At 53.3% G+C, this 11,958-nt stretch overlaps 1 protein-coding gene across 1 annotated transcript; it reads left to right on the top strand.

Annotated features, from left to right (window-relative positions):
* Positions 1 to 3,849: 3,849 nt before the first annotated feature.
* Positions 3,850 to 8,123, top strand: GCG54_00014832 (Calcium-transporting ATPase 2; the record flags this gene model as incomplete). The annotated part of the gene is made up of 2 exons (XM_045414653.1): positions 3,850 to 3,917; positions 4,001 to 8,123. 2 exons carry the CDS (start codon positions 3,850 to 3,852, stop codon positions 8,121 to 8,123), a joined length of 4,191 nt encoding a protein of 1,396 aa, XP_045260775.1.
* Positions 8,124 to 11,958: the final 3,835 nt, after the last annotated feature.

Below are 11,958 nucleotides of genomic sequence, written 5' to 3'. Positions count from 1 at the left end.
ACCGGCTGCCAAGACGTCTCGTCTCTTGTTCAGGTTCGTTGCGCCGTTGTCTTTGCCCTTTGTTGCGGGCTACGGTTGAGTTGAATCATTCGAATTTCGATAAAACTGGCAACCTTGGATGCCGAGACATGCCATGCCATGTCATTCGATGGAATGGAACGGCCACTGTGGGTTGGGTCTATTGACTGAGCATTGTCGATGATCATTCCCTGATACTTTTGCGATCCTGAACAATACGCAAGGTGCTGACGTGACGTGCCTGGCTGCGGTCAGAAAATGGGTTCCAGAAGCGGTGATGGAATATGAGAGTTCCGCCTGCCAGCCACCCACTTCCCGAGGAGACATCGATACCAGCAGAGGACTGAACAGCGCGCTTGGTGGCGGCTTGACTTGGCAACTTTAGCTGGTCACCAACAGCTTGGACGAGCGAGTGAGCGAGCGTGCGATGCGAGCCAACGGCAGCCCCTCGTCTGCATCGTCAAGGCAAGGCGGAATAGAGGGATCAACGGTTGTGTAAGCCGCCTCCCGCAAGCCCGCAAGGTGCAAGTGAGGGGTAACAGCTTCGCGAAGAGGTGTGTGAGGTGCGAATGGACTCTGCGGCGTCATCATGCATGATTGATTTCTCTACTGGACTCTGCACATCTACTAGCAGCGGGCAGTCTGTTCAGCACTGCATCCAAAGTGCCCCGTGCAGTGCAGCAGCAGCAGCAGCAGCGTGCGTCGGCGTGCTGGTGTTGGTCTGGCCTCGTTCGACGACGACGTCTTCTCCAGAAATCTAAAGGTTATCTGGCGTTGCAGTTCATTTGTGCACACATCCATGACCACTAGTCGGACGTCTTGCACAAGCAACCTGATGAAATTTAAGGTAGGGGCCAACCATGCAGAGTCGAATGCAATTCCAGAGCCCCATCGGTTGGCATGAAGAATGGCTTGGCGTTTGGCATCTGGTGCGGTTGCCCCGCCGTTTTTCGAACTTTGTACTTTTTGCGACTGGAAGGATTGATTCAAGGAAAACCTGCCGTCGGCTCACTCGTCAGCCAGATCGCCCGGCTTTGCAGGTGTACGGAGCAGTAACTGCGGCTCCGAGATGCCTGACTGGGAAGCTCGCAAATGGATCTGCTACCGCCATAGGCAAGTGGTATCATCCGTCGCCATCGGGCTGCCGAGGCATTCAATGGCGGACACTTGCAGACTGCAGTAGCAAAAGTCCTCCAACGGTTCTCCAAGTCTCTCTCTTCAGCGGCCAGAGAGGGAATGCGATATGGCATCTCATCTCGCACTCGTACAAATATGGTAAACTAACTCATGGGACGCAGACGGTCTGAACATGAACCCCTCTGACAAGGCTCGACCTTGCGCAGTCCATGCCAGCAACCCCATATTCCCCCAGCCTGCACGAGACTCGAGAGCAGCACAAAGAGGCAAGGCACATTGTCAATCGTCCAGACATGATACGCAGGTGTCTGAGTTGGATGCGGACTGGGCAGTTGGTGCTCCCGTCGAGAACGCCTGCTTCATGCTGCATGGGACAGCCTTGAAGCTTGGAGGACGACACCGGATTCAATGCCGCCCAACACAACGCACGGTAACTGGGAGGCACGGAACGGGAGCATCGAATACTGATTGGAATTGTAAAAGCCTGTGTGCCATGCTGAATGGTGGTGGTGTTCCTGGTCTGTCGATCCTGGCTTTCCGCCGCCTCACCAGTTCCAGCGTCCAGTCAGCGGCCGATACCGATCGACGCAACCTGGCGCACTGTACGCGTTTTGCGATGCTGGAGATTTTCCGTGGTTCCTCGGATGTGTTTTTTGTGTATGCGTATGCGTATGCGTATGTGTGATATCGTTGCGTTTTGGACGGCCAAGCTGACGGGTTCGTTTGGACTTGGCCGCCGATGACAGCGAACGAAAGAAGGCGTGATCGAATCTCGATCTTGGGCGGTCTTTGGCGGGTTGTTTCTTTTTTAGTTTCTTACCTTAGCCCACGAGCTATCGCCGTGTCAAGTTGCTGACGCCGTCCGTAAGGAAGCTGCTTAGCAGTATCAGCCAAGCCGTCCCAGTCTGTGTTTTGTGGCAGAGCCCGGCTACGGTTATTCCTTCAGCAACGCAGACTAAAACAATAAGCAGCACAACGACGGACGGCGTCGGGGTCAAGGTGGCGCCGAGCTTCTCAGAGACGGAGAAGCTTCGTTCGTTGTCGTTGTCGGCCTCGTCGTCGTTGTCGGCCTCGTCGTCGTTGTCGCATAATGCAATTCGATGAGACGACGTCCACGCAACCAGAGGCCAGAAACAACGCGACATTGACAGGCCATACAGACAGCACCAGCTGAGTGGTTGACGGGGCAGAAACCCAGAAACGCGAGTGTCAAGGTGGGAGGTAGCGCCGGCGGTGGACTGGTTGTGGAGCGCTCAGGTTATTGGGTGTTTGATAAGAATAACGGGCAACTTGGGTTGACCTGTGGTGCTTAATCCCTCCCTGTCTCTAATCCAAACGCTTGCGAGGAGAGCACTTTGTGATTATCCATGGCGATACTGTGCCGCCGGGAACCCACACACCAGCTGCGGAGGACCTCATAGGTCACCTAGACGCCATTCATAGTAAAACGGTCACTAAGAATAAAGAAGAAAGGAAAGAATGCTCGGCCTGCGATGCTACCCCAAACACTTTGCCGTCCGGGCGCTTCAGCAGATATTTCTATCCCTCCCAGATTGGTGCACTATATATACATACCATGGAATAAAATGTGTATTGTGTTTGTGAGCACAAAGTACAATACCGTGTGAATCAGACGTCGCCCCACACGGGGAGAGTCTGGAAGCCCGCACACCACCACCCGAGTGCCACAGTCACGACCCAACGATTTCACCAAGAGGCGGGAAGGTAGCGGGCATGTTGCTTGGCCACCTCCTTCAAGGCGACATTCTCATTAATGTCTGGGTGGGATACCTGGATCTACCCGGCTTGCCTCCTGACAAGCTACTGGGACCCCTCGAAAGCACGCCGGGCAGGCTAAACCGCAAACAGGGTAGCAGCGCCCCTTCACTGGCGTACCCCTGTCCAGGCCTCGTCGCCGGCCAATCAGGTGTACTTCTTTGCACTGCCTCTTTCTTGGCACCACATGTGGGAGATCCAAACTCTCTGATGTCTGCTGGTGGCACTCCAGAAGCCAAGTCGACTGGGCTCACTCACCTCACTGGTTTGCTTTCCATGCTCTTTCTTTGCTTTGCTCGCAACAACCTGGAAAAGTCCACAGCGCAACCGCTGTGTCTTCAATCCCGTCTCCTCCAGTCCTTCCCGTCACTCTCTACCCAGGTAGCATGCCTTACCGCGCTGACTGAGAAACGAGAACCTCTTTTATCCAATACCTTCCCTTTTCCCTTTTTACCCTTTTTCTTTGCCTGCCCTGCTCTGCTCGCCTGCCGCCATGTCGACTGAGGGAGACGTCTGCACCAACGACGAATATTGAACATCCCTCCTCCCTCTATCCCACTGGCCCCTCTGCTTCGCCTACCTACTTGTTTACCGCCGAGTCGACTTTGACGACCGCGACCCTCGTCTTTACGAAATCGGCCCACCGACGACGCGCTGAAGCGCTTCTCGCCGCTGCTGCTTAATTCACCTCACCCACCACGCTCACGTCGTCTGCGTCTACCTACGTCTACCGCCCTCTTCGCGGCCCATCGTCACTCCTTCGCCGCCCGGCTGCCTTTTCCATTGTCTCGCTTCTGCACAGCCTCGCGTTCGCCTATTCGCTCAACCACGCTGGCGGCCTCTACTCACCTTTGCCTCACACCAACAGACACTACGCTGCGCTAAAGAGGCTGTGTTCGTGGACCTTTGCCCGGAACCATGGACCCCAACGCCTCCCCCACGGAGGGCGCTCAGGAAGGCGCACCTCAGCAAAGGAGAAATAGAGCGTATGTTTAACTTGACGATGTGCCGCCTTGCGATATGCCTTCTTCCTGCCAAGTATCAACAACTGACGCCTGCTCTTTCCTAGCCCAACAATTACGATAGACACCTCTGCTACCGGTGTCACCCCCAGTCCTGAACCAGACATGGCCCAGGATGCGCAGAAAGAGGTGTCCAACTCACCCATTTCGCCCAAAGATGAGGGAGTCAGCCCGACCACAGTCCCCGAAGGCGCGAACGCTCCATGGGCAGCACCTTCAGAAAAGCCTACGAAGCCAAAGTTGCGCGCCGACACATCTTTTGACGGCGGCAGAGATAGCAGACCCCAAAGCCCCCATAATGTATCGAGTCCTGTTGAGACATTGAGAGGGAACAACCGCGCCTTCCTCGCCGTGCCCAGCAACCTGCGGTCACGACAAAATTCCATCGACTCCAACGACGATAATTCTTCACAAGGCGAAACCATCGCTGTTTTGAGTCAATCAACAGAAAAGACATTAAAGAACAACAGCCCAGTATCAAACGACAAAATCATGAAGGATGACAGCGCCTTGACGCCGGACAAGGGCAGTGAGGATGATTTCAAGGCCGAAAACAACCCGTTTGCATTTACGCCTGGACAGCTGAATAAGCTGTTCAACCCCAAAAGCCTCTCGGCCTTCTACGCTCTGGGCGGTTTGACTGGGATCGAAAAGGGACTGCGCAGTGATCGCAAAGCGGGTTTGAGTTTGGACGAGGTCCATCTCGACGGATACGTTTCTTTCAGCGACGCGACATCCCACCTCGGTTCATCAGGAGATTACAAAGAGGCCAAATCAGAGTCAACACCTGCCAACCACTCGGGGCAACACGATAAGCACGCCGATGACGCCTTCGCCGACCGTAAGCGTGTTTTCAAGGACAACCGGATTCCCGAGAAGAAGGGCAAGACTCTCCTGCAGCTGATGTGGATCACGTATCAGGACAAGGTGCTGATGCTTCTTACCGCCGCCGCCATTGTATCGCTCGCTATCGGTATTTACCAAACAGTCGGATTGCCTCACGCCCCGGATGAGCCCAAGGTCGAGTGGGTCGAGGGTGTTGCAATCGTGGCCGCCATCGCTATCGTCGTTATCGTCGGATCACTCAACGATTATAGCAAGGAAAGGCAGTTCGCGAAATTGAACCAGAAGAAGAAGGACCGCGACATCAAGGTTATTCGCTCAGGAAAGACCATTGAGATCTCCGTCCACACTCTCATGGCTGGAGATGTCGTTCACCTCGAGCCTGGCGATCTGGTCCCAGTTGATGGAATTCTTATCGAAGGCTTCAACGTCAAGTGTGATGAGTCTCAGGCTACGGGAGAATCGGATATCATCAAGAAGCGTAATGGCGAAGACGTATTCAACGCCATCCAGAACGGCGAGGAACCCAAGAAGCTGGACCCTTTTATTCAGTCTGGTGCCAGAATCATGGAAGGCGTCGGTACCTTCATGGTTACCTCTGCTGGTATCCATTCATCCTACGGAAAGACACTTATGGCTCTGGACGAAGACCCCGAGGTCACCCCGCTGCAATCGAAGCTGAACACCATTGCCGAGTATATCGCCAAGCTTGGAGGTGCCGCCGGTCTGCTGCTCTTCATCGTTTTGTTCATCGAGTTCTTGGTCAAGCTCCCTAAGCAACCCGCTTCCGTCACTCCCGCCGAGAAGGGCCAGGACTTTATCAACATCGTCATCACCGTCGTCACCATCATTGTCGTCGCCGTTCCTGAAGGTCTTCCTCTCGCCGTCACCCTCGCTTTGTCTTTTGCTACTAGACGTATGCTCAAGGACATGAACCTCGTCAGACACCTCAAGGCTTGCGAGGTTATGGGCAATGCGAACACCATCTGTTCCGACAAGACAGGCACTCTCACACAGAACAAGATGCAGGTCGTTTCTGGTACGGTTGGCACCAGCCATCGCTTCGGAGGCTCTCGCTCGTCTGGTGAAGACGACGGCACTGTTGACGACTCTTCCGATATCTCGATTGCCGAGTTCGCCAAGATGCTCAGCACCCCGGTCAAGGAGATTCTGCTCAAGTCTATCTCCCTCAACTCTACCGCATTTGAAGGTGAAGTCGATGGTGAGAAGACGTACGTTGGATCCAAGACGGAGACTGCTTTGCTTCTGTTAGCTCGCGACTACTTGGGCATGGGACCTGTTGCGGAGGAACGTGAGAACGCCAAAATCCTGCAGCTTATTCCCTTCGACTCTGGTCGTAAGTGTATGGGTGTCGTCGTTCAACTTCCTGATGGACGCGCGAGACTCTACGTCAAGGGTGCCTCTGAGATCGTCCTCGCCAAGTGCACTCAGCTCTTCCGCGATCCCTCTCAGGACGCTACCCTCATTCAGATGACCGAGCCCAATTTCCAGACCGTCAACACCTTGATCAACGCCTACGCCTCTCGATCCCTCCGAACAATTGGTATTGCGTACAGAGACTTTGATTCTTGGCCCCCGCGCAACGTCCGCCGCATCGATGGAGACAAGAACGAGACTGAATTTGAGGACCTGTTCCGCACTATGAGCTTCATCGGCATGGTTGGTATTCAGGATCCTCTTCGCGAGGGTGTCCCCGAGGCTGTCAGACTTTGCCAGAAGGCTGGCGTCATGGTTCGCATGGTTACTGGAGACAACAAACTCACGGCTGAGGCGATTGCCAAGGAGTGCGGTATTTTGCAGCCCAACGGACTCGTTATGGAAGGCCCCGAGTTCCGCAACCTGACCAAGTCTGAACAAGAGGCCATCATCCCTCGCCTCTGCGTTCTCGCCCGATCGAGCCCCGAGGATAAGCGTGTCTTGGTCAAGCGCCTCAAGGCCAAGGGCGACATCGTCGCGGTTACTGGTGACGGTACCAACGATGCGCCTGCGCTGAAGACAGCTGACGTAGGTTTCTCCATGGGTATCGCTGGTACTGAAGTAGCCAAGGAGGCGTCCTCCATTATTCTGATGGATGATAACTTCAACTCGATTGTCAAGGCTTTGAAGTGGGGACGTGCCGTCAACGATGCCGTCAAGCGCTTCCTCCAGTTCCAGCTTACTGTGAACATCACTGCCGTGATTCTGACTTTCGTTACTGCAGTCAGCAGCACTTCGGTCCTCACCGCCGTGCAGCTGCTCTGGGTCAACCTCATCATGGACACCCTCGCGGCCTTGGCTCTGGCCACGGACCCCCCTCAGGACAGCGTCTTGGACAGGAAGCCCGAGAAGCGCAACGCCTCCATCATTACCACCACCATGTGGAAGATGATTCTTGGACAGGCGGTCTACCAATTGGCCATCACGTTCATGCTTTTCTACGGCAAGGAAGCCATCGTGCCCGGCCCTGAGCACATCCCTGATGACCAGATCGCCACCATGGTTTTCAACACCTTCGTTTGGATGCAGATCTTCAACCAGTGGAACAACCGACGACTGGACAATCACTTCAACATTTTTGAGGGTATGACCAAGAACTACTTCTTCATCGCGATCAGTGCCATCATGATTGCTGGTCAGGTCTTGATCATCTTCGTTGGCGGCGCTGCCTTCCAGATTGCCGGAGAAGGACAGAGCGGCATCCAATGGGCTATGGCCGTCATCCTTGGCGTCATTTCCATTCCTTTCGGTGTCGTCATTCGCCTCGTACCCGATTCCTTCGTTGAGCGACTTGTTCCCGATTATCTGAAGCGACGTGCCAAGGACACCGTTCCTGGGCTTACCGTCTCAGACGAGGAACAGTTCGAGATGTACCCTGCGCCTTTGTCCGATGTTCGCGACGAGTTGGCCTTCATCAAGCGCATGAAGGGAGGTCGCTTGAACAACCTCAAGTTTGCGGTTCAACACCCCCGCGAGACTTTTGCTCGCTCGCGTAGCCCGTCACACTCGCGAAGCAACTCTATCAAGACGCCGTCCACTCCCACGCGAGAGGATAGCTTTGGCTCGCTGGCACAAACGCCCGACTCACGAAAGAGATCGCGCAGCTCGCGTAGCCGTTCTAATTCAGCCCTCGGCGCGCCGACTGTCATGGCGGGCATTGTCGCCGCCGGCATTGCCGCCAACTGGTCACCTGCGGATCGCCGACCCCGCCGGGAAAGCGACGAGGACAGCAACATTAGGAGAGGAGTCTCTCGGGAGAACTCGATTCGGGAGGAACGAGAGGAGCCTACGAACGAAAAAGCAGGGGATGAAAAGAAGGGCGCGGAGTGAGTAATTAATTGCGCCAAGTTATACATATGGATTGCGGCGTTTTGTGAGCGAAAAAAAACCACCAGTAAAGCAGTGCGCTTGTGTGTATTTGTATTTGTACGGATATTATTCTCCATCAGGGACCGCGGTCGTTCCCGAACGTTATTTTCTCAAGTTTTGATAGAGACCGCAGGCCCGAACGCCCGAACATTATGGATCGAGAGACACGGATCGAGAGACCAAGAAATCATAATTGAAAATATTGAATCAAGATCAAAAAAAACAGACTCCTTCATTGACTTGCGTGATTGACGTGTCTGATCTCCTGATGCGGTTGACTCAAGCCCCATCCTGGGACCCCACCCCACACCGTAGCCATCCACAATTGGGTCGCTCGCTTGGGGGCCGTCGACGCAGACGCTGTGATCGAGATTCTGGGCGGCTATGGTGACTGGTCGAGTGGGTGAGGGGGATGGAGTGCAGAGTTGAGGTAGGCTACGCGCTGTTGGTCATAGAATTCAGTTTCCCTTGCCTTGACAATCTGTTGGAGGTACTTTTGACAACTCGCCTCGCTTGTTAGTCCTTGGGGTTTCAGTTGGTTTGTCAATGTGGCGATGCTACCCGCAGCGTCCGGCCCTTGCAGGAGGGCGGTTCGGGCTGACAAAGTAGATGGAGGGTTAGGGCTCTAGGATGGATAGATAGTCGTGGTTCAGATACCGTGTACGTTATCGTTGGGTTGGTTGTTTGGGTTCGGTGCAACCGTTGGTTTTTACCGGTGAACTATACAGGCTGCAATGGGGGCGATGTATGTTGGTTACCTTTGTGGCTCAGCCTGCCTTGGATTTTCAACGATTCCGCAAGAAGAGGAGCAAGCCACATGTAGGTTTATGGGTTTTTGGTGACAGGCAGGCTTACTGGGCTAGCTGGAGGGTTGTGTTGCGTGGATATGGGGGCGTTTATAGTTATTTTGTGTGTTTTGCTTTGACTTGTACCCATCAGTCTTGGCTGCTTCTTTGTGAGGCGCCAGGGAGTCTAAACATAGGAGAAATGTTAAACAGGTATTCAGAACTGTGTGAAGATGCGAATACACAAAGCTGCGCTTCGGTTGGCAACTGTCGTCACTGTCGCTGTCTTCCCAGTAGTTCACTTGAGAACGGGACGGATTACTAACATCTTGTTCATAAAGGAACCCATCCGAACAAATTCATGGACAGCCGAGTCCGATGAAGCTTTTGGAATACGGGCCTCTTTTCTGGCAATTGTAGACAGCTAAAGCAAAGCTCCCGATGACATCTTGCGAGCAAGACCAGGACGCGTGCGGGACGGACCTGACAATGTGATACTTCGGCACCGTAAAGGTTTCTTCTTCTTGAGTCAATTATGCGAAGACTATGTTTTCAGCGATGAATAGTCTATCACTGCCTTCACTCTCACTGGTGAGTTGCCATATGTCTGGCACCATCTGCTAATCGACTCAGACTACTCATGTCTCCAGCCCTTTTTTGTGTACCTTAGAGAGAAAGGTGATTGAGCGGGGGGTTCAATTTGCTAACCAAGCGCATACCCAACCTGTTTGCGAAGGGTCACGGTGAAGGAGTTGTCGACATCCCTGCCTCGAATGAGCATGTAGGCAACTTGGTATCAGCCGTGGATGGCAGCATGGAGCATCGGGACTATGCAACACTGCAAGCAATTCCAGCCCGATATGTGAAGCTGGCGTCTCCTATTCATCCTACCTAATACCTCGGATCAAGTAGAGACGATGAGTAGAAATGCCGTTCGGCGAAGTCCAATGTCTGCGTGCAAGCCTCTGACGATACGGCGTGTGTCTCCCTACTTCCATTCAGACATCAAACTTACACCATTAGAGACAAAAAAAGAAGTAGGCTGTTGCACGTCACCTCGAAGACAACTTTCTGACATACCGCATCGAAAGAGATTCGGTAAGCAGAGAAGAATCAACCTCACTCTACGGGCGGCATGATAACTCTAGTTCATCTCTATGACGAAGACAATTCGTACGAACTCACTGCGTACGACGGTCCTGAGAGGCCTGCTCGGATATTCCAGTTCACTGTGTGTCGAGCGCCGTTTGGGCGGACGCTTGCCGTGACCTAGTGAACCGCGTACTCGAGCTCTTCAACACCAGCAGGTTTCAGTCGACTAAGCTAGCCCGGCACAATTTTCTTTCGGAATCCTAGAGGTGAGGCAGAATTTACGACGTCAACCCCAAGCCTCCAACACAAGTCACCGTCATGCAGCGCACGGAAGGATCCCAAACGGCGATGGTGGGACCGCCGTGGCGGTATCAAACTCCGACCAAGATCATCTCCATCAAACCAACCAACCCTACCCTAGAAGCATCGATAAACTCCCGTCGCGCACTAATAAGCGCTTGCCTGCTGAAGGTGCAGTTGGTTATATTTCGTCAAGTCACCTCGAGTCCTGTCATCCGAGAAAAGGAAAGGGACACGCAACTCCCAGGCTCCGACATTTTCGGACGATGGCTCCCCCTACTAGGTAGTGTGTAAATCTGCAACAGGTAAGTTGATGCGACAATATTGGTAGCCTGCTTCTTGCTAGGCAGACAAGCAACAGTTTCCATATTTCCCCCTCTTCGCCAAGTCCTCGAGAGCCTCATTAGGGAGATGCATAGTCCTTGGGGAACAAGGCAGGCTATGTAAATAAGTGTTTGGGGTTGTGTGACTGTTTGCACTTTGGTGCATGTAAGATGACACTGGGATGACACTGGTCAGCTAGGACAAATGAGGGAGGGCGCAATAGCAAGCTGGGCCGTTGAGTCACCGCCACACTGTCAGCACGCAGGCATCAATATTTACGACAGATATGCGTCATGCAATTGACTGGAACACGAACAGCTTGGTGAACATACACAGTATCGAGTAGGCAAACGCTCAGGCACACTCGATTCACAAGTCACACATGCACACACGTGTGCGATTCACGCTGATTGTCAGTGTTACAACTGAAGCAGTCTGATTCTGTTTCTACTGCTACGAAAAGGTTGAAAGACCAATGAAAAGACGCGGGTTGAACCTGTTGTAGGTTTCTAGGTATTCTGACAAAATAGGAAAAAAAGCCATGAAAAAGGAAACAAAAAATGCCCTTTTTGATAGGAATTATCAGTCCCTTCCCTTGTGAACGCCGTTATCCCACCGTGTGTCCGTTTCCCTGGTCCATTTGTGTAAACCGCACGCCACTCTGAAATGAAATGTGGCCGAAGAGGAAAAAGGAAAAAGAACAAGGCCAAGGAATGGGGAGGCCCAATCGCCAGTCGGCCTTGTAGTAGCAATCCAGTATCTGTAGCAATCGAAGAACTCAGTCTTTCACTAGAAGGAATGCTTCATTCAATCGATGATTGAATCGACGCGCATAGCTCGAGTTCAACAAGTCATATGACAAGCTGTTGGGCCGATCGGGCGAATTAGGGTGTGGTGGTTGTGCTAGACCGCAACTCCGACTCCGTGGCAATGGGCGGTGGAGACTGAAATTCGTGCCCAAGATCCTAGCAGGGTTCTGTGTTTTTGTGGTGACCCTCGCTGGTGAGGTAAATTTACCACAACAGGTGCAACGTGGCGATGGCCGCAGCCACATGAAGTGTAGACGCATGCGTCGCCATCGGCAATAGTGTTGCCGTCTTGGGTTTGGCTTTTTGGGCTGTCGAATCAGGGCGCTAGTATCGCTTCTCAAGACCGACTGAACCATCGACAAGGCGCTGAAAGTGCGCTCGAGGGGTCAATGCCCGGGTATCCTTCTGAAGGTAGAGCGAAAGTAGGAAAACATCAAATTTAATGAATCGCTGCACAAAAGTTGTGGTTCCGCTGCAAACAAGCGC

Source organism: Colletotrichum gloeosporioides (genome assembly GCF_011800055.1).
Source record: "Colletotrichum gloeosporioides strain Lc1 chromosome Unknown consensus_66, whole genome shotgun sequence".
Lineage (NCBI taxonomy): Eukaryota > Fungi > Ascomycota > Sordariomycetes > Glomerellales > Glomerellaceae > Colletotrichum > Colletotrichum gloeosporioides.
Note: the sequence above shows the minus strand (reverse complement) of the source record. Positions and strands in the feature narration are given on the sequence as shown.